This window comes from Nicotiana tomentosiformis, chromosome 1, assembly GCF_000390325.3.
Source record: "Nicotiana tomentosiformis chromosome 1, ASM39032v3, whole genome shotgun sequence".
In the NCBI taxonomy this organism is placed as follows: domain Eukaryota; kingdom Viridiplantae; phylum Streptophyta; class Magnoliopsida; order Solanales; family Solanaceae; genus Nicotiana; species Nicotiana tomentosiformis.
This window is the reverse complement of record NC_090812.1, coordinates 92,422,680-92,445,811: the sequence shown is the minus strand read 5'-3', so window position 1 is coordinate 92,445,811 and position 23,132 is coordinate 92,422,680. Positions and strand designations below refer to the sequence as shown.

The 23,132-nt window shown below is 39.1% G+C and overlaps 2 protein-coding genes and 1 non-coding gene across 3 annotated transcripts; 2 read left to right on the top strand and 1 right to left on the bottom strand.

The window, feature by feature from the left end:
* Positions 1-533: 533 nt before the first annotated feature.
* Positions 534-3,731, top strand: LOC104103913 (pentatricopeptide repeat-containing protein At1g02370, mitochondrial-like). The gene is made up of 2 exons (XM_009611873.4): positions 534-910; positions 2,202-3,731. The coding sequence occupies exons 1-2, from the start codon at positions 650-652 to the stop codon at positions 3,435-3,437; spliced, it is 1,497 nt and encodes a 498-aa protein (XP_009610168.1). The 5' UTR covers positions 534-649; the 3' UTR covers positions 3,438-3,731.
* Positions 3,732-13,253: 9,522 nt separating this feature from the next.
* LOC117278638 (small nucleolar RNA R71) lies at positions 13,254-13,360 on the bottom strand. Its single transcript, XR_004508990.1, has one exon. It is a non-coding gene; the product is annotated as a small nucleolar RNA R71 (small nucleolar RNA).
* Positions 13,361-14,291: 931 nt separating this feature from the next.
* On the top strand, positions 14,292-16,075 carry LOC138907195 (uncharacterized). Its single transcript, XM_070197565.1, has 2 exons — positions 14,292-14,706; positions 14,997-16,075. The coding sequence occupies exons 1-2, from the start codon at positions 14,292-14,294 to the stop codon at positions 16,073-16,075; spliced, it is 1,494 nt and encodes a 497-aa protein (XP_070053666.1).
* The last annotated feature ends 7,057 nt before the right edge of the window (positions 16,076-23,132 follow it).

The window sequence follows — 23,132 nt, the reverse complement described above, 5'->3', positions numbered from 1 at the left end:
ATTTGTTATATTTTTCAATGAACAAACTAAATTTAGTATGGTCAATTTCATCGTTAATTAATACTAAAAGGTGAATCCTTAATATGAGTGAAAATAGTCAAAAATTAAATAAAGTGGATTGGACGGAGTAGTGCATTTTGAAGAATAATTATCTATAAATTAGTGAAAATAATAAAAGTTAGTTATACAAACCTCCCTTCAAGTTTATCCTTCTGGTAAAATTTCCTCATTTTAATTTTTGACTTTCCTTTTTTACTTCAATCGGAACAAATAAGGATGAGTAAAAAAGAAAAAAGTACTCCCTCTCTCCTAGTTTTCCTAGTTTGTATGAACATATTTTTTTTTTGGTCCGTTAAAAAAAAAAATTCTTTTCTAAATTTAAAAATAATTTAATTTAAATTTTTAATTAATCTAAAAAAAAATATTTTTTTATAACCACCCAAGTATTCTAAACCTTTTTTTTTAAGTTTAATATCATAAATTTCAAAAGTCTTTAAATTTTTTTTTTTTTTTTCTTAAACCAGTCAAACACGTTCAGACGAAAGAAAACAAAAGAGGAAAATGCTAAACCCTAGTAAAAACCCTTGGGAATGCGAGGATTGTATCTCCTGCGAGCTTGAGCTATACTGGAGGAAGTTGTCGGGCCAAAATGATCCGGAATTTGACCCGCCAGATTTCAAACGAAACACCAGTGAACCTCAGAAGACTATGTACGGCGGCAGAGGCAGCGGAGCTGCGTGGAGGAGATGGGCGGCTCTACCGTAGATTGTCGGCTTTGGGAGCAACAAAAGGGTCGGTGACTGAAACAATAAATGAGTACATGAGAGAAGGCAGAGTAGTGAAGAAGTATGAGCTGGAGAAATGCATAAAGGAGTTGCGTAAATATAAAAGATACCAACATGCCCTTGAGGTCTACACTCTGGAATCTCTTTATTATTACCTCAACCCACTTTTGAACTGCACCAGGTTTTACTAATGTGTTTTACAGGTTCAGTGTTTACCAAGAATTTTCTTAGTCTGGTCAGAGACTTGTATGTCAGTGTAACTGCTTTTTTATGACTGAAAAATTCGGCAAAACTTGGGGATAATGAGCCCGTCCTCTACCCTTCTCCACTTAAATACCAAGCTTAGTTTGCATGGTACAGAGCTCAAAGCTGTGATCTAAGTCACAAGTCCCTCGGCCTTCGCAACTGGATAAGCCCTATAGTCTTGTATTTCTGTGTACGGTAAATGTGAGATTCGGGGAAACTGTTTTAGAGAATCCTTAAATTGCATTAAAGGCCAAACTGTTTAGTAATAAAATGAAATTGGCTGGTAAAATGGAATAGATGTATTTATATAGTTGATCCAACTAATTTAAATGGTATTTGTCAGTCTGTGGAGTGTAGGGATAAGTGTGAGATATTGAGAATTCTTTTACAGAACTTTAAAGTGCTTTAATGGTCTAGTTATTTGTTATTAAATCAAATGAATCCAAATAGAGCAGAATGGATGTAGATGATTCATATATAGTCAACTCTAACTAATTCGGGATTGAGGTGTAGATGATTGATTGATATAGTTTGCGAATTGGAAACATTAAGTTTAGAATGACAATCTTTATGGTATGGGGAAAAGAGAGCGCTTGGTATGGACAATGGTAAGCTGTCAAAAATATGCAGGCCAAGCTTCATCTTTTCCAATTTGTAAGCGAAAAGGGATCTCAAATTGTCATTGTTGTGAAGTTCTTGATTGCTTTTATGAAATAAGAGTGTATTGGCTCATTATTTCTTCTCCATTCTTTTCCTTTTCGAAGAACAACCACACAGGGCATGCTTTCAGGCTGTACCAGTTCCTGTCTAAGATGTAAATATATCAAGTAGCAACAAGCTTATTATGAGACAAATTGTTTATTGGTATTGGAATGGATGCCCTGAATATAGTGGAATGTATATACAAGATTCTTATAGTTGACCCGAAATAGTTTGCGATAACTGACAAGGCATAGATGGTGGTTGTGTTATAACAAGCTAGTTAGATTTTTTAAAGTTGTGCTCTAGAGAGGAGATATTTTAGCTGCCACAATTGCATTATATTTTTCTGTCAACTGTTTGCCAGAAATATGTTTGTGCAGACATTGTTATGGTATGCCTTCCAGGTGGAGTATATCCACATCAAAGTGATTTTGAACATCATGAGCTGATATTTATGTATTGATGCAGATAATGGAATGGATGGAGAAAAGAGGTATAAACTTATCGTTTGGTGATTATGGAGTACGTTTGGATCTCATAGCAAAAGTTCAAGGAATAACTGCAGCTGAAAATTACTTTGGCGGCCTCTCACCTTCCATGCAGAATCAAAGCACTTATGGAGCACTCTTGAATTGCTACTGTGTTGAAAAAATGACAGACAAGGCGTTGTCCCTCTTTGAGAAAATGGATCAATTGAATTTCACATCTAAATCATTGGCATTCAACAATCTTATGTCCTTGTATATGAGACTAGGGCAACCAGAAAAAGTGCCCCCTTTGGTACAGGAAATGAAGAGCAGAAAGGTTCCACTATGCACATTTACATATAATATCTTGATGAATAGCTATTCTTGTTTAGGTGATATAGAAGGAGTGGAAAGAGTCTTTGAGGAGATAAAGCAGGAGAATGCAAAGGAGTGTGATTGGACCACATATAGTAACTTGGCTGTTGCCTATGTTAAGGCTGGGCTTCATGACAAAGCTGAGTTGGCTCTAAAGAAGCTTGAGGAAGAGATGGGACCTCGTAATCGTGAGGCATACCACTATTTGATTAGTTTGCATGCTGGAATATCTAATCTAGGTGGGGTTTATCGTATTTGGAATTCTCTGAAATCTCATTTCTCGATAACAACCAATTCTAGTTATCTTGTCATGCTTCAGTCCCTCGGTAAGCTTAATGACATAAATGGTTTAAAGAAATGCTACGAGGAATGGGAATCAAGCTGCTCCAGTTATGATATGAGGCTGGCAAATAGTGTAATTGGGGCTTATCTGAGACATGACATGTTACACGATGCGGAGGAAGTCTTTCATCATGCTTTGAAGAGATCACAAGGTCCTTTCTTCTTGGCGTGGGAAATGTTCATGGCATTCTTTTTGAGGAATCGTCAGATCAATCTTGCTATGAAGTGCATGGAAGCAGCTGCCTCTCGAGTAAAGAAGAACGAATGGCAGCCAAAATACGAAATGATCAATAAATTTCTCGAGTATTTTGTAGAAGAGAGAGATGTTGATGGTGCTGAGGAGTTCTACAAGTATTTGAAGAAGCTGAATTGTCTTAGCAGTGATGTCTATAGTTTATTGCTTCGCACTTACATAGTTGCCAACAGAACAGCAGAGGATATGCTACTGAGAATTAAGGAAGATGGGACTGAAATGAGCTGCGAGCTCGAAGACTTGCTTAAAAGGGTTTGTCCTGAATAAATAGAAGGATCTACCCATATGGTTTTGTTTCATTTCCATCCTCTGTTTGTGTAGGTATATACCTCTCTAACTTCAATGTACATAACTTCAATCCATTCTATATTTTCTCTCGGTCGCATCTCTACTGACTGATGCATTTCAAAGCATAGACCTTTTTAATACCAGGGCACATGCTAAATATTCTTCTCTACCTTATGCGAACACAATTGCGATTTGACTATCCTTGTTTTTTCTTTTAATCTGGGAAAGCTGTACTTCGTTGTTGAGTTTATCCATTTTTGCTTTATTTTTCTCTGTTTTGTTGCTTGTCTTGAGAACGAGAACTAGATTTCTCATAATACGTTATAATAGAGAGATCCCAAATTTTGATATAATTATGGATTACTATGGCTTGTTGCTGAAAAATAAATAAACTGCATAATTGAAAATTTGAACCGCCAATAGTTCCCGCTTGGCCATAAAATTTGGGAGCTTTTTTCAAATTTTGTTTTTTGTTTGTAGATTTTAACCATCTTGTAGTTTTTTATGTTTTGTACTCACAAAACTTCAAATTCTTTTTAAGTAAAATGCGTGTCTAAACACAATATCAACTTTCAAAAATTATTTTTTTATCTCATCTTTAATTTTTTTTTAAAAAAAAATTTCAACCAAATCTATGTGCAAACGCAAGCTAAAAGATTTTATCATTCTTTTTCCGTCAAAGGGCCAAATATACCCCTGTACTATGAAAAAAAGTTTAAATATATCTTTTGTTATACTTTGGGTCCAAATATACCCCGACCATAATACTATTGGTTCAAATATACCCCTCTTCTCTTAAGTTTGTTCAAGGTAAACATCCAATCCTACGTGACACTGATATATGATAAGGTGGATGCCACATGGCATGCCACCTCAGTGCCCCTAATCCATATATAAAAGAAAAAAAATTGAAATACAATATTTTTTATGGTAGCCGTAATAATGGTGGAAAAAAAATAGAAGAGGGGTAAAATGGGTTAGGGGCGCTGAGGTGGCAGGTCATGTGGCATCCACCTCATCAAATGTCAGTGCCACGTAGGATTGGATGTCCACTTTGGACAAACTTAACGGAAAATGGGTATATTTGAACCAATAGTATAACAACAGAGATATATTTGGACTCAAAGTATAACGATGTGTACATTTAAACCTTTACTAATAATACATAGATATATTTGACCATTTTCTCATATTTTCCTGCAATACAATTGCCTAATCTCAAAACCCGTAATGAAGGGAAGCTTTACAATTATTAATTTGAGTACTTTTGGTGACAGTGTTAATGGAGCTGCTTCCACATTAATACAGAACTTTGATATGTTTAGAAGATGCCGTTGGTATAGCAATAAATTTAAGACGAAACTTAAATAATAGGGAAAGGTTTTGGGAAAACATAAAGAAATAATAGGGAAGGGTTTTGGAAAAACGGATAGGCAAGAATACTATATCATTGCAATTTTCAGGCTTAGGCATGTAAGTTGCGATGGTATCAAGTCCATCTTGAAATGCCTTGTGATATATCATGGGATCAGTAGCGTCTACCCTAAAATTGGGTAACAATTAAATTTGTATGCGATTTTAAGAATATGTGATTTAATTCAACCCGAATAATTAAGAATATCAAATAAACGAATTAGAGATGAAATAAACGATCAAACCAATTGCTATATTATAGCCAAGCCTAAGCTTAGGCTAACCAATGACCTCACCCTCGGTTGGACCCTCAGTTCAAGCCCAGTCGTGAATGAAGAACAGATCAAATGAGCAAAAACTTTAACAATAGCTAAAAAAATAGAAAATAAACTGTATTGCTTTGATTTGCGAGTTACAATGTGTGTTATCAAAGAAAAACTTCCCCTTTATATAGTAGGAGAGTTTCATCCCTAGTACAAGTCTAAAAAAAGTAAAAATCTTTCTTTCCTGGTAATTACTGATCCATAATCGATATTGAGCGAGATTTGTGCCGTGATATCCGGTTGAGTGCGAGTATCACGACTCTCTATCTATCATGCGTAATCGTTCACCGTGTCTCTCGAGGTCTTAGATCTCATTCTTGGCCCGCGACGCGTCGCTTTGTCATACCCGATGACAGGCACATTGTTCACTCTTCCTGGATCTTGATATGAAGGGTCTCGTGCATCCGTGCTCTCCCTCCGTTTTCTCATCGGGAAATCGGGGTAGGAATTACCCCCGATTTTACCCGTACACAGATAGTCCCCTCGTTTTCCGAAGAATAGGTTTACCGAAACGATGGGAAGCGATAGGTGAACCCCGATTTCTTCTTTCGTACGTTACAACTGAGATGAGGGGTCAATAAAACGTCCCATCAGTCGCGTCGTTCTGAATTCGGGCACGTGGCAGTCGCCGATTGACTGCCCTCGAATGCGAAATGTCGCGCATTGATTGTTCTTCCTCTATAAAAGCTCCGATCCTTTTTCACTTCTTCCATTTTTATTCCAGAACTTAACCTCGAATTCCCTAATTCTTTTTAACTTCTCAAAATCTTCATACATTGCTCCTCAAACCTTCATTTCTTCATCTTCAATCCTCATACATTCCCTTTGGATCTTTAACCTAGACCTTCATACCTTCATCCTATCTTCAGATATTCATATTCTTCCTTCAAACCTTCATATTTTCCAGATTACGATGGCAAAATCTTCCAAGTCAGTGCCTCAAAAAATTGCTCCTTCATCTTCCAACCCGGCCATAGATGCCGAGGTGGCTTAGGAGCCTCCCTTGACGAGCTTCGTACGTTGCTCTATCGGAAATGATTTCTACGTCGAGAGGGCCTCAAGTCAACAGGATCGAGGCAAGGGAGCATGGAGGTACATATGCTCTGTTATTGAGGAAACACTACCCACATTCCGGGCGGACTATAACTGGGAGGGTAAAGAGGTGGTCGTCCCCGGGCCTAATGACGACATCACTACTCACGTGGAGGAGTATTTAAGTGTTTGCACTTACCCCTTCACGCTCGCCCCGGTGGACCCCATAGTCCTTGCCTTCTGCAAAAGGTACGAGGTGTGCCTTGGAAAAATCCACCTGTCCTTTTGGATGATCGTAATTCTTCTACGATACTTTGTGAACAACACAGAAGCATTCGATTCACCCTCGACCATCTGCTTCGCCTATACAGTCCCCAAATCTTCCGAGGGGGGCTGATTAAGCTCGTTCGCTGAGCAAGAAAGGTTCCGTTTTCGAGCATCGATGAGGATCGAGACCAAGGTTGGTAGGGGAGGTTCGTTCGGGTGAAAACCGAAGACCTCATATCTGCCAAATTCTTGCCGTTCCTCGAGAAGTGGAACGCACCCCGTAAGTTTTTTCCTTCATGAGTATTTGTCATTTCCCTTTATTCTTTTTCTCATTGCTTGTGTTTGTCACCGTGCAACTGTTGCCAAGTTCCTAATGTAGTTCCTCGTTTCAAGAAGTGGATCGAAGGGATCTGCAAACAGATGCCCTACTTCGAACGCACATGGCACAAGCTTTTGAGGGGCAAATGGGAGGCCCGTTCCCACGGTGAGGGTCTTTCCCGAATAATTTCCTTCGTACTTTTAGCTTACAAATTGCTAAGTCTTCTTTTTTCTTACAGGTTTGCCTAAGACCACGGAACTCAGGCCGTTAGATGAGGAGAAGGATCCGTCCTCGCTTGTCGAACCCTCCGCTTCGGTACAACCCGGGGACGCCGCAAAGGAGGAGAAAACGAATAAGAAAAGAAAGTCCTCGGGTTCCCCAAGTGCCGAGGCAAAAAAGAAGAAGGTGACCATCCGGGTACGGAAAACCAAAAAGAGCACCAAGTCCAGGGTACCGGACTCTGATTCCCTATACCGGCTCAGGGATTACCCCTAGGAGGATGACCATTTTATTGCTCATGGGTCGACCCTTAATGAGGGGGAGCATGTAGCAATCGGTAAAGATGACCATGAGGTAGATCCTCCTCTAGCTGGGGAACCAAAGGGCCACGGCCTCTCGGGAAGCCGCTCTTGTCCCGAAGGAGGTAGTTGGTGTCATCGACATCGTGGAGACGCCGTCCTATACTTTGTCCATGCTCGAAGAGGCTCAAGTGGGCAAAGAGAAATCAAACGAGATGGCGCAGGGCCCAGGCAATGCCCTCAACACGTTCTTCGATGGCATGGATATGGTCGTACGTGGAGGACTTATCCGGGCTTGGTCACCTTGAGGTCCCGAAAAAGGATGTGCCATCGGGAACAGGCGAGCCGAGTTCAAGCCCAAAATTAGTGAAGCAATTTCCTGCTCCGAGTGTAGACTCCGAGCGCAAGAGAACGGTCGTTATTACAATCCCGGTGGACGCCTGAGTCCTGTCTGCTCGGGTGTGCATAGCCAACTACCTTCGATGCCTGGTGACCGAGGAGGACAGGCAAAGATGAATGAAGTGGGCACGTCGAGCCTCTTCAATGAGGCGCAACAGGCGCTAAACCGGGTAAGGCGTCTGCCCTTTGTACCGCTTTATGAATCTTACTTGGTTTTTAATGTGCTCTAATAACTTCATTATTTTTTCAGGCTTCAATTCTTCATCATGAAAGCTTCCTCCGATCCCGCTTGGAGATCATCCAGCTCGAGTTCGAGCTCAAAGAGCAAGTCCGAAAGAAGGACATGTATAAGGCTCTTAGTGAGCAGCAAGAAGAAGCCCTCGACCTTGAAGGGGGAACTTGCCAACCTGATTGAAAAGGTAAAGATCTCTGAGGCTAAAAGTAAGAAGCTAGTAGTGGTGACTAACAGCACAACTGCGCAGGTCCAAGAGAAGATAGACCTGATCGACAAGCTTCGGGCTGAGATGGATGAGGTCAAGGCCATGACCGAGGCGTGGAAGGGCAGGATGGACCTGCTGGCTTCAGACAAAGAAGCTGCAAAAGTGAAGCTGGCATCGTTCGAGAACCAACTCCAGGTGTCAAAGGACAAAGCCGATAAGTGGTTTCAGCTAAATGATGGTCTTCGGGCACAACAGAGCTCGACCGTCGCGGAACAGGATCCCCTCGGACAAGAATATGTCGCACTGAGTTCCAAATTGGATGCAATCTCTTCTGACATCGAGGAAATATTGGCCCAGTACAAGGCTGATATGGTGGTAGCTGAGGCCCGCTTAAAGGCGAAGACCGAGTACCTAAAGCGGCTATCCCGGAGAGAGACCCTCGAGGAGATCCATGCGTGAGGTTTTGACCTGTCGGTCGAGATTGAAGAAGCCAAGAGACTCGAGGCCAAGGCAAAGGAGCTCTACGAGCCATAGGGTCCAAAAGGCTCCGTTTGGTTCCGACGGCTCTGGTGATGAATCGAGCCCCGGTGAAGACCAGGCATAAATGCCTTAGTGTTTTTTTAGTTTTTCCTTGTGTATTTTCTTTTTTGTTTATTTTGAGGTCATTTTATCGTGCTTTTATAAATATTTTTTGAAATATATAAAAATTTTCCTTTTTTGGTAATATCGTATCTTTACTTTCCAGCATCTATTTGTAATTTTTTATTTGTGTATCGTTTTTAATGCCTTAGCATAAAATCAAATGTAGACTAGAGTATCCTTTCTTTGGAGGCCCATATGATTTCGATGGTGACTCCGGATTACTTTTAGCTTTGAGTCTTCGATAAAATCGAAGTCCTTTAATATGCTTAAGTATCTTAGACGATGTCTTTGCTGAGAGTTACCTTTTTATAGGTTTCGATTTTTCGTAAGGGACTTACTTTCTGGTTACGAAATTCGGACGTCTCCGAGTCATTTTTAGGGTGGCCATAGCCTTTCATATTCGGGCACTGCCTAATAGGCTTGGTGCCTCCGGGATTTGGTAGCCCGGGTCAACCGAATTTTTATCGGACGATAATCCCCGAGTAGGGGTATCCCGTGGGCTTTAGGATCCAGGATCAAAGAAGTAAGATGCGCAGTAATAAAGTGTAAGGGACGTAGAAATTTCTTTCATTACTTAATATGTAAGGTACACGATCGGAGGCGTATAAACCTTGTGCCGTGGCTAGAGTGGACTACGTGGACACAATTCACATGACCGTTTGACCCTTACAATGAATCCTAACTACCAAGCCTTAGCTTTTGGCACATAAAATTTTCTTTTCCTTTGCTAAAAATATTTTCCTTTGCCAAAGATCTTAATATAGGGGTAATGGCCCTATGTATCCGAGCCCTCTCTTGTTGATCTGATGCAAACGATCATCGATTTTGGTTTAAGTCCGGTCTTCAAATCTAAGGTAGCACGTTTTACTGTTGCCTCGTTAAAAACCTTGCAGAAAAAACCACTTTGGGACAAAACCAGTTCAAGGAAAAAAAAGTGCAACACGTGCTTTCAGACCTAATTGCCACATCCGCCCTTGACCGAGTACCTGCATATCTTAATCCGTAATATAACAAAGTTAAAAAGGAATTAAGTTTGCACCTTAGTAGTAGTACCGCTTTAAGTGTGTCACGTTCAAGTTGTTTGGTAGTTGAACACCGTTTCCCGCTTCGAGTTTGTATGAGCCTTTGCCGATTATTCCAACAACTCGATACAGTCCTTCCCTATCCGGGCTCAGTTTCCCTTCGTTTGGGTTTTTGGTGTGTAATGTTACCTTTCTCAATACCAAGTTCTCGACTTGAAAGTGTCAGAGACCGGCTCTTCGGTTGTAATACCTTTCTATTCGCTGCTTCTAGGCGGCCAACCGGACCATGGCGGGCTCTCGCCTTTCATCCAACAGTTCTAGGCTCATGATCATGGCCTTACCGTTTGACTCTTCGGTAGCATACTGGAACCTGAGGCTCGGTTCCCCCACATCGACATGTATTAAGGCTTTGACTCCGTAGACCAAAGAAAATGGGGTGTCCCCGGTGCTTGACTTCGAAGTCGTACGGTATGCCCATAGGACTTCAGCCAAGATTTACTTCCATTTTCCTTTCGAGCCGGTCAACCTCTTTTTCAGGTTCTGGAGTATAGTTTTGTTTGTTGATTCTGCCTGCCCGTTCTCACTAGGGTGATAAGGTGTTGATAATATCTTCTTGATCTTTGAAAAACTTACTCACCTTGCTGCCGACGAATTATTTTCCGTTGTCGCAAACAATCTCGGCTGGTATCCTGTATCGGCATATTATATGATCCCAGATGAAGTCAATGACTTCTTTCTCTCGGACATTCTCGAATGCCTGGGCCACGACCCATTTGGAAAAATAATCGTTCATGAACAATATGAATTGATCTTTATGGGGTGCCTGTGGCAGGGGACCGACGATGTCCATTTCCCACTTCATAAATGGCCACAGAGACATGACCGAGTGGAGCATTTCTCTCTGTTGATGGATCATCGGGGCGTGTCTTTGGCACTGATGGATATAAATTATTCATGTTATTTTATAGTAAAAAATAAGTTTTTAAAATAAAATATGAATAATAATATCCTATCCTCGCATATTTTCTTACAAATCTTGTAGGAAAAAGAAATTATGAAAAAGAAGGAAAGAAGCTAAAAGACAAGGGAATGAAGCAAAACCACAGTTGCACACGTCATGTTCATATTCGCAAATGTGAAATATACATATGAGCTTATGTAAAGAGACAATTAGAGATGAAAAGGAGTATAGTTGCATATGTGGAATCTATATACGCAAGGTCACATTCGCATATATGGATTCTACATTTACAAGGCTAACCTATGAAGTCATGAATGGAAGCAAAAGAGTCATAGATGCATGCGTGGAATCTATATTTGCAAAGGTCACATTCGCATACATGGAATCTACATTTGCAAAAGTAACTCATGAAGTCAAGAGTGAAGCACAAGTGCCATAGTTGCATATATATAATCTACGTACACAAAGGTCATTTTGCATACATGGGTTTCGCATTCGCAAAAGTGGAACATGACAAAAGTTACTCATCTTTTCCTATAAATAGCAAGCTCTCTTTGTATAAGGATATCCAATCTTTGTAAGACAAGAACTAATCTTGGTCTTTATTTCTTTTCTTATAGTAAAAACATTTTTAGTCTTCTAAATATCCTTTTTAGCTTTTGTTATCCATAATGGAGTAATTTCTTTTTGTTGGGATAGTTGATGAAGCTTGATATATTTTATAATACTATTTTAGTTTTTATATATTCTTGGCTTGAAACCTTTTATTTACATTTCATACTATGCTGAAATGATGATTTTAATTATTCTATCATAATATCTATATATTTTATCTCTAAGTTATTCATATATTAATTTTGTAATTTTCGCGGAGCAAAATTAATATATAATAACTGATGAATAAAATAGTCAGTAAACTATTATTTCAAGTCAGTAATCTTGCTTGCCTCAGTTTTAATTCTCACAGAGGAATTATTGTAGGCAAGATTATTGATCCTTAGTAAAAATATTCTCACGAAATTTTTACTTTCTTTTAACATAATTCAAGCAAGAAAAATATTTCGGTTTAAACGTCACTAGTCTTAAATTGATTAATTAACATAATTCTCACGGAGTGTTATTAATTGATTATTTCTTAGTAAGCAAAATATAATTGTATTAGAAATAAGTAATTATTCTTTAGAGAAATAAATATAGAAATTGAGAATTTATTATAGTAATATTATCAAGTGAATTCAATGATTCCCAATTCTTTTTAATTATAAATCTTCCAAAAGTTATTTGTTTTGTTTAAGTAATTAACGAGTTTTAAACCTCACTCCCTTTTCATCAATTTGATTTTCTCAAATAGTAGTTAAAATATTACAAATCTATAGCATAGATTATCCAGCCTCTGTGGGACGATATCTTAAACTATATTAGAATTTGACAGAGTACGAGCAGGAAATTCCAATACACATTGGCCTCGTCAAATTTTTGGTGCTGTCGGGGATTGGTATACATCTACTTCAGATTAAATATTTTGTTACTAATTTGAGAATTTTTTTTTTTATTATTATTATTATTATTATTATTATTATTTCGGTCAGTATTTTCACTATCTACTATTAAGTACTTCCTACTACTTCTATCATTAGTTTTCCTTTAGTATATTTAGTATAATATTACTAGTACTTTTATCTACAAATACTATTCTAAATTTATCTCTAATTACTATTATTTACTAGTACTAGCTTTACTTATACTTAATATATATTATCGTACTTTTTTTATTCTCTAACTATTTTTGTTATCTTTGAAATTTCTTTAGTTATTTTATTAACTACTAGTACTGCTTTAGAAACTATTGTTAATTTATTTTTTGTTTTTTTTCTCTTTAAAATTTTAAGTAGTTTATGACCCGCACTTCTACAAAAAAGTTGGCTAGTTACGATCCAGAAATTAAAAAATCTCTTTGATTGTGCAGGAAAGGATAAATATCATCTTCTCAAAGCATAAATCGTGAAGTAATGGAGAATCAGGAAGTAGAAGACATTCAACCACCAGTCCATGTGGAGGATCAGTTTGATGAAGTAGCACCAAGGCCAGCAAACAGAATCCTAAGGGATTATGCTAGACCTGACCGCTTCGACTGTGAATCTAGTGTCAGAAAACCTCCAGTGGTAGCCAACAACTTTAAAATCAGGACTGGCCTGATTCATACGATTCAACAGTCTTGCATCTTCACTAGAGACGCAAGTGAAGATCCACATAGTCATTTAATTGACTTTCTGGAACTTGTTGAAACAGCTAAGTATAATGGAGTACCTCCTGAAGCTATCAAGTTAAGGCTATTTTTCTTTTCTTTAAAAGGAGATGCCAAGACTTGGTTGCGAAGTTTGCCACAAGGTTCCATTACCACATGGGACCAGATGACCCAAAAGGTTTTAAATAAATATTTTTCCCCTGCCAAAACCACCAATTTAAGACATGAAATATCTAATTTCTTGCAGACTCACACTGAGTCAGTTTATCAAGTTTGGGAAAGATTAAAAGCAATATTTAGAAAATGTCCACACCATAATATTCCTGAACACATGCAATTGTATATTTTTTATCACCGGTTAAAACCCTCTTCTAGAAATGTGATTGATGCAGCTGCAGGAGGTTCTGTAATGGGAAAAACCACGGAGGAAGCATTGCAATTGTTGAACGAGATTTCTGAGAATGCCATCCAATAGCTATCTGAGCGTGTAATCATCAAGAAGGCTGCTACGGTAAATCAGGTTGATAACTTAAATACACTAATGCAACAAGTTATTTCTTTGGCACAAAAGTTTGAATCTTTTTAGGTGAATACACAACAACCAAGCTAATCTGAGGCTTGTGACATGTGTGGAGGAAACCATCTGAACCATGAATGTCAAGCAAATAATCATAATGACGAACATGTCCATTCTGTCGGTTATAAACCATACCCTTTTGGGATTCCAATGGCACAAAAGCATCCAGGATTTCAATGGAGCAATCCAAATAGTGCAGAGAACTCTCAAAGCTTCCAGAAGCAACAGGTACAAGGTTCGTAGGGAGACCAGAATCAGAACCGTGGGCAACCAAACTATAGACCTTATCAACAAGCAGGGCCATATCAGCAAAGGCCTCAACAAGCTCATTCAAGTCTTGATGACCTTTTGTATAAGTACATTAAGGTCACTGATGAAAAGATGGAAAGCTAAGGTTCAGCCCTCAAAAATTTGGAAATGTAATTAAGCTAATTGGCAACTCTTGTGTCAGAAAAGATTCAAGGTCCCTTGCTAAGCAATACAGAGAAAAATCCAAAGGAGCACCTTAAGGCCATCGCCTTACGGTCAGGTAAGGAGCTTGATGAACCATATGCAGACCAGTCAGAATGACAGGTAAACAAGGGTAAGAATGTTGAAATACCCTCTGAACTATCTGAAGAGAAAGAAGACAAGAAAAAAGAAGAAAACAATATTAAAAAATTGACTCCTTTCCCTATGACAATTCTTTTTCCACAAAAGCTGAAAAGAGAAAAGCTTGATAATCAATTTTTAAAAATTTTGGAGATTTTTAAACAAATTCACATTAATATTCCTTTCACTGATGCTTTGTTGCAAATGCCTTCTTACGCCAAATTCCTAAAAGAAATTTTTTCAAGTAAAAAGAAATTGGAAGAAGTTTCTGTGGTGATGATTACTGAAAAATGCAGTGCTATACTTCAAAATAAGCTACCACAAAACTTGGTGATCCAGGTAGATTTACAATTCCATGCACTTTGGGAGGAGTATAGTTTGAAAAAAGCACTTTGTGATTCTGGAGCTTCAATTAACTTGATGTCATTTTCTATCTTTAGAAAATTAAATCTTGGTGAAATGAAAGACATAGGTGTTTCTCTTCAGTTTGCAGATCAAAGTACTAAGAAACCTAAGAAAATAATTGAAAATGTGCTCGTAAGAGTAGATAAGTTTGTTTTCCTTGTAGATTTATAGTACTTGAAATGAAGGAATGTCCCGATGAACCAATTATTTTGGGTAGACCATTTCTTGCCACAGGTAGAGCAATCATAGATGTCCATCAAGGACAACTAATTTTGAGAATTGATGAAGAAAGAGTCATTTTTGATATGCAAAAGATATTAAGATTTTTAGGAGATGAGACATGATCTTCGTGTTTTTCAATTGACATGCTTCATTATCTTACAGATGAATTCAAAGATGATCAATTGATTCCAGACTCAATGGAAAGATGTTTGGCCAAATCTGGCACCATACAAGATGACGATCCTATCATCAGAAGAGAAGCCGAAATACTAGAAAAAGATTCTGAAGAGGAGGAGATGCAACCAGAACAAGTTCAACCAAAAATTGAACTCAAAGTTCTCCCATCTCATTTAAAATATGTTTATTTTGAGGAAGAATTATTTCCAATAATTATTTCATCTTCTCTTATTGCAGGACAAGAAGAAAAACTGATTGAAGTGTTGAAAGCACACAAAGGAGCCTTGGGATGGACTATAGAAGATATCAAAGGGATTAATCCAATTGTTTGTACACACAAAATTCTCATGGAGGATAGCTACAGGCCAATAGTCCAGCCCCAAAGGAGATTGAATCTAGCAATGCAGGAAGTAGTAAAAAAGGAGATCATAAAGCTTTTGGTGGCAGGTATTATTTATCCCATTTCAGACATCCCTTGGGTAAGCCCTGTTCAGGTAGTACCAAAGAAAGGAGGTATGACGGTAATAAAAAATGAAAGTAATAAATGTATACCTACCAGAACTGTCACAGGATGGAGAGTCTGTATTGATTACAGACGTCTCAATGATGCCACTAGAAAAGATCATTTTCCTTTACCATTTATTGATCAAATGTTAGAAAGAATTGTAGGATATGATTTTTACTATTTTTTTGATGGCTATTCAGGGTATAACCAAATACCAATTGCACCTGAAGATCAGGACAAAACAACTTTCACATGTCCTCATGGAACATATGCCTATAGGAGAATACCATTTAGTCTATGCAACGCCCCTGCTACATTTCAGCGTTGTATGTCAGCAATTTTTTCTGACATGACTGAAAATTTTCTTGAAATTTTTATGGATGATTTTACACTCTTTGGCAAAACATTTGAGGATTGTCTTCACCACTTGACCTTAGTTCTTAAGAGATGTGAAGAGACAAACTTGATTCTTAATTGGAAAAAATCTCATTTTATGGTTACTGAGGGAATTATTTTAGGACATAAAATCACTGCTAAAGGGATAGAAGTTGAAGGCTAAAATTGATCTTATAGCAGGATTATCCCCTCCCACAACTGTTAAAGGCATTAGAAGTTTTCTAGGTCATGCGGGTTTTTACAAACAGTTCATAAAAGACTTTTCAAAGATTTCAAAACCGTTGACTAACCTTTTGATGAAAGATATTAAGGTTGATTTTTCAGGTGATTGTTTGAAAGCATTTGAGACCCTAAAGGAAAAGTTATCAACCGCCCATGTAATGTCCCGAGACTGGAATCAACCTTTTGAGGTCATGTGTGATGCTAGTGATACAACAGTTGGAGCTGTTTTAGGCCAGAGAAAGGATAAGATCTTTCATCCCATTTACTATGCTAGTAGAACAATGAATGAGGCTCAACTAAATTATGCCATAACAAAAAAAGAGTTACTAATAATAGTATTTGCTTTTGATAAGTTTCGATCTTACTTGATAGAAACAAAGGTCACTATTTTTACTGATCATGCAGCTTTAAAATACCACTTAGCAAAGAATGATGCTCGACCTAGATTGTTAAGATGGATTTTATTTCTACACGAATTTGACGTTGAGATAAAAGACAAAAAAGGAACAGAAAATCAAGTAGCTGACCATTTGTCTAGATTAGAAAATCTCCCCCTTGAGTTTAGCAAAATAAAGGAAGAATTTCCTGATGAACACATTTTTGTAGTTAACTCAATTGTGACTCAATCACCCTGGTTTGCAGATATTGCAAACTACTTGGTTGAAAAGTGGACACCCCAAGATCTCTCTTACCAATAAAGAAAAAAGCTTATATATGATGCAAAGTATTATTTGTGGAATGAACCTTACTTTTTTAAAAATTGGGCAGATAATATCATTAGAAGATGTGTGCCTGAAGAAGAGATGAACAAAATTTTATATCACTGTCATGATGGAGCAATTGAAGATCATTATGCAGCAAATCGAACAGCCTTTAAAGTTATGAAAGCTGGATTTTTCTGGCAGACTCTCTTTAAAGATGCCCGAGCATATGTTGCACAATGTGATAGGTGTCAGAGAACAGGTAACATCACTAAGAGAGATGAGATACCATTGCAATCAATACAGGTATGTGAAATATTTGATGTTTGGGGAATAGATTTCATGGGTCTTTTTCCTTCCTCTCATTCTTTTGAATATATCCTTGTGGCTGCGGATTATGTGTCAAGATGGGTTGAAGCCATCCCCACAAGGAAAAATGATGCTCGAACTGTGTGCAATTTTCTCGAAAAAAATATTTTTACCAGATTTGGGACACCACGAGTCATCATTAATGACCAAGGGACTCATTTTATGAATAGAAAATTTTCTGCTTTGCTGACAAAATATGGTGTGACTCATAAAACAGGAACACCATATCATGCTCAAACTCAAGGGCAAGTTGAAGTTTCCAACCGTGAGTTAAAAAGAATTCTTGAAAAAATGGTTGGAATCTCAAGAAAAGATTAGGCTTTAAAATTAGATGATGCATTATGGGCATACCGAACGGCGTTCAAAACGCCAATTGGAATGTCCCCATATAGATTAGTTTTTGGAAAAGCTTGTCATTTGCCAGTTGAATTAGAACACAAAGCTTTTTGGGCACTAAAAATATTAAACTTTGAATTAGCCTCTGCTGGTAAAATTAGATTTTTTCAGGTTAATGAGTTGGAAGAAATGAGGTTGGAAGCCTATGAAAATGCAAAACTTTTTAAGGAAAAAACAAAAAAATGGCATGATAAATCAAGTGCTTCTCTACAATAGTCGACTCAGGCTATTCCCGAAAAAATTAAAATCAAGGTGGACAGGTCCTTACAATGTAACAAATATTACTCCATATGGAGCAATTGAAATCCAACAGAACAATGGAGGTGACAAGTTTAAGGTAAATGGTCAAAGACTAAAATTGTACTTTGGAGAATATTTTGAGCAACATTCATCGGTCACTTTGATAGACTGATGAATTACACAGGTAATAAGTCGAGCTGACGACGTTAAACTCAGAACTATAGTGACATACCCATAGCCATTGAGGGTGAAACAATGAAGCCTTATAAGTCCAACATAGGTTTGATGATTAAATGCTTAACCAATTAATCTGGTCAATATCTAGGTTACTGTACAACCAGAGCATCTCATGAAGGCCTCTACAAAAACAGAGTCACCTGCATAGGAGCAACTCCATAGTGATCGGTTGTCACGACCCAAAATTTCACTAGTCGTGATGATACCTAACCCAACCCGTTAGGTAAGCCAATTTCCAACTATCCAATTCCAATGAAATTAATTAAAAAAAAATATCTAAAACCAATACATCTCCCCAAGAACTGGTAGTACAAATCATGAGCTTCTAAGAATAGAGTATACAAAGCGAAAATAAAATAATACATAGTCTATTTGAATAATACATAAACAGAGCTTTTATAAATCTAAGGCTACCCTGAACAAGAGGCAGCTACCACAGGAACGCAGGTACATCTTCAGATCCCGCAACCATCGAGCACAGCAACAACGACAACCAATATATGCACACAATGTGCAGAAATGTAGTATCAGTATAACCGACCCCATGTACTGAGTAAGTAACAAACCTAGCCGTAGGTTGAAAGTAGTGACGAGCTTCTGCCAAGGTCAGAGTCCAACTTCCATAACCAACAATAGTTCATAACAATATTAAACAAGTAATAGCAGAAGTAACTCAAGAATAAAGGCTCACCTAAATCATGACTTCTGAAAATAGTTCTGTCTTTCAAGTACATCAATGAAAACCCGAATCGTATACCGAAGATTACAAAAAATATGAATAAGTTTGAAAACAGTAATTTTTCAAAATCCATTCAATGATAAATAAAATGTCTCATTTTCTTTCCCAGATAACCAGTGTAAAACAAATGCATCACTATGCCCATCTATCAATATGTGAGAGAAATCATGAATAATGTGATACCGTACAGCATGAGAAAAACACATCTCTATGCATATATGTCATGTGTACGTGTCAATGCAATGTATCTCAGAGATTGCACTCATGTACTCGCACTCTCAGAGTACTCAATGTAACGACCCAACCGGTCGTTTCGAGAGTTATAGCCCCATTTTCCTTATTTCTACTTATTTTTGTGTTATTCAGCTATATTATGTTATACTGGGTTAGTTGGTTTGAGACCGGAGTGATTTCAGAGTGAATTGAGACAATTCGTCTCTTAAGTAGAAACTTAAGTTGGAAAAGTCAACCGGATATTGACCTATGTGCAAAAGATCTCAGATTTGAATTCTGATAGTTCTGTTAGCTCCGTTAGATAATTTTGGACTTAGAAGTGCGTCCGAAATGTGATTTGGAGGTCCGTGATAGAATTAGGCTTGAATTGGCAAAATGGGAAATTTGACGATTTTGGTCGGCAGTGGAAAATTTTATATCGGGGTCAAAATGGAATTCCGGAAGTTGGAGTAGGTTCGTAGTGTCATTTTTGACGTGTGTGCAAAATTTGAGGTCATTCAAACGTGGTTTGGTTGGTTTCGGCATCGGTTGCCGAATTTGGAAATTTAGAAGTTCTTACGCTTGAATCCGAGGGTAATTTAGTGTTTGGATGTTGTTTTGAGTGATTCGAAGGTTCGACTAAGTTTGTATGTTGATATATGACTTGTTGGTATTTTTGGTTGAGGTCCCGAGGGTCTCAGGTTGATTCCGGGTGGTTAACGGATTTGTCGAACTTGGAATTTGCAGCTGGAGCTGCTGCTTCTGCTATTTCCGCACCTGCGGAAGGAAGAGTTGCAGGTGCGAGGCCGCTGGTGCGCGTGGGGAGTGCGCAGGTGCGGGTGACGCTGGTCTAGGCAAGATGCGCAGGTGCGAGTTGGAGGTCGCATCTGCGAGCCCGCAGGTGCGAAACCTAGGGCACAAATGCGGAAAAAGGAAATGCTGGGCAGGCTTCGCAGAAGCGGAGGAAACGCGCAGGTGTGCCTTCGCAAGTGCGATGGGTTTGCCGCAGATGTGGAGTCTAGGAGCGTAAGTGAGTTGCATAGCTGCAGCTCCTTGGACAGCAGGTGCGGTCGCGCGGGTGCGAGTAAATGGCCGCAGGTGCGAGAAGCTTGGGCAGAGGGTACATATTGCACACTTTGCGAATTTTGGTGCATTCTTCACCATTTCTATTCGGTTTTGGAGCTTTTGGGAGAGATTTGAAGAGGGAATCAAGGGTATTTCGTTGAGGTAAGTTACTTGAGCCCTAATACTTGTATATATATCATGATTTTCCGTTATTTAATCATTGTAATTAGTGAAAATGATGGGTTAGGGCTTGGAATTTTTGGAGAGTAATTTAAGTATTTGAAGGACCAAACGATGTCGGATTTTGATGAATTTGGTATGGTTAGACTCGTGAGTGAATGAGCTTTCTAGTTTTGTAAATTTTTTTGGATTTCGCGTCGTGGGCCCGGGGCCCGGGTTTGAGCCAATTTCGGGTTTTGGTCTAATTTTGTAGCTTTTCTTGTGGAATTCATTCCATTAGTGCGTATTGATGGTATTGTACTGATTGTGAATAGATTCAGAGCATTTGGAGGCTGAGTCCAGAGGCAAGAGCATTGCGGGGTAGAGATTTGACCGGTTCGAGGTAAGTAACGATTGTAAATCTAGTTCTGAGGGTACGAAACCCCGGATTTTGTATCATTCTACTATTTTTAGTGACGCACATGCTAGTTGACGGGCGTGTGGGCGTGCAATGTTGGGGATTGTGACTTGGTCCGTCCCGTAGCAACTGTAAAGTTGCATATTTTGTTGAAATTATATGATACTTATATGTTTTAAGAAGAGTTTCTGTAAATTGGGCTGAATGCCATGTTCGGGCCTTGCGTCAGTGTTGTTTGGACCCTTAGGGGCTTTTTCTTACCATCCTCTCATTGTTTTCGATTGAAAATCCATACTCAGTTATGTTTATACTTATTTAACGCATAACTCAGTTTTATGACTCTATTTTGATGCATATAAATATTTTGGGCCGAATGCCCTATTTTACTGAAATTCCCGAGTGGCTTGAGAGGTTTATGACTGAGTGAGGCCGAGGGCCTGATTGTGAAGATGAGTGTGGATCGGGGCTTCCAGCCTGCAGCATACTTTATTATTATTGCACGTGAGTTATCCGTGCAGCACGTGAGTTATCTATGCAGATTATAGCACTTGGGCTGAAGGAGCCCCTCCGGAGTCTGTACACACCCCCAGTGAGCACAGGTACCTACTTAGTGCGAGTGCCAAGTGCTGAGTGACTGGGAGGCATGAGTGATTGTAAGGTATGACCGAGTGGCACGCGTGATTATGAGGTATGCCCGAGTGGCACGAGTGACTGTGAGGTTTGCTCGAGGGGCTGTATATGAGTGATATTTTGCTCGAGGGGCTGTTTATAATTTCATCATTTTGCTCACCTTTGCATTTTTCCTCTGTCTGAAAACTCTTGGAAAATACCTTTAAATGATTTTTACTGGAACTGGGTTAAATGAGATGTTTTGATTCAAATCCTGATTTTTAAAGCATGTGGTATTTTACTAAGATTTCCCGATATGAATGTTATATGCTTTATTGCTCCTCATTACTGTTCAGTCTTTATTTATTGTTGTTACTTATTGAGTTTGTGTACTCACGTTACTCCCTGCACCTTGTGTGCAGATTCAGGTGTAGCTGGACACGGTAGCCGTTGTTGATTATTCTAGTTGTAGATCTTTCTCGGGGATAGCAAGGTAGCTGCCTGGCGATCGCAGCCCTGCTCTTCTCCCTCCTATCTTCCTTTAGTTGTATTTAGCTATTTTCCAGATTATGTTAGTCTTGATATTGTTAGACAAATTGTAGTAGATGCTTATGACTAGTCACACCCCGATGTCGGGCTTTTTCCTTCCGCACTTTTATTTTGATTTGAACTCCTTTACGAAGGTTTTTATGTTAAATAACATTGAAATTATATTTGAAATGAAAATATCATTTTGTTTGGAAATGAGTCGGCTTGCCTAGTTCCACGATAGGCACCATCACGACATGGGCTAGTTTGGGTCGTGACAGATTGGTATCAGAGCCTAGGTTACATAGGTCTCACGAGTCATGAGCGGGTTTAGTAGAGTCTTGCGAATCGGTACGGAGACGTCTGCACTTATCTTCGAGAGGCTACAAAACCTTTAGGAAACTCCATATTCTTGAATTCTTATCGTGCGAATCTATTGATTCTAGTAACTAAATATTTGTTGTTTCATTCTCTCACAGATGGTGAGGACTTGTGCTACCGGTCAGGAGGTCCAATCACCAGTACCACCAGCCAGGGTCGCGAGAGGCCGTGGTCGGGTTAGAGGTGCAGCCCGTACAACAGCTGGGGCAGTACCTGCAGATCCACCGGTTGTTTCAGATCAGGACCAGGTTCCAGTTGTTGATGAACCAGCTCAGGCACCACCCGTGCCTATTGTGATTCCAGGCCTTCAGGAGGCCCTAGCTCAGATTCTGACAGCGTGTACTGGCCTTGCTCAGGCGATCTCTATTTCGACGGCCGCATCCACTTCTCTGGACAAGGAAGGCACTCAGACTCCCGTCGCTCGCACACTCGAGCAGGTTATTTAGGGACTTCAGACACCGGAGGCACCACCAGCCCAGCCGGTTGCTGTTGCTTAAGATTATGTGGTTCCTTCTATGCCTGAGGATGATCAGCGTAGGTTGGAGAGGTTTGGGAGACTTTAGCCACCACCTTTCGGTTGCACAAAGAGAGAGGATGCTCAGGACTTTTTGGACAGGTGTCAGAGGATACTCCGTACTGCTGGTATTTTAGAGACTTGTGGGGTCTCATTCACTACCTTTCAGTTTTCTGGGGCTGCACTCAGATGGTGGGAGACTTACGAGAGGCGCAGGCCTGTTGGCGTAGCACCCCTTACTTGGCAGTAGTTTTCCATTGTCTTTTTTGGAGAAGTTCGTGCCTCGATCTCGCAGAGAGGAGCTGCGCAGACAGTTTGAGCAGCTTCGCCAGGGTGATATGTCTGTGACACAGTATGAGATGTGATTATCTGAGTTGGCCCGTCATGCTATATGATTGGTTCCCACAGACAAAGAGAGGATCATGAGGT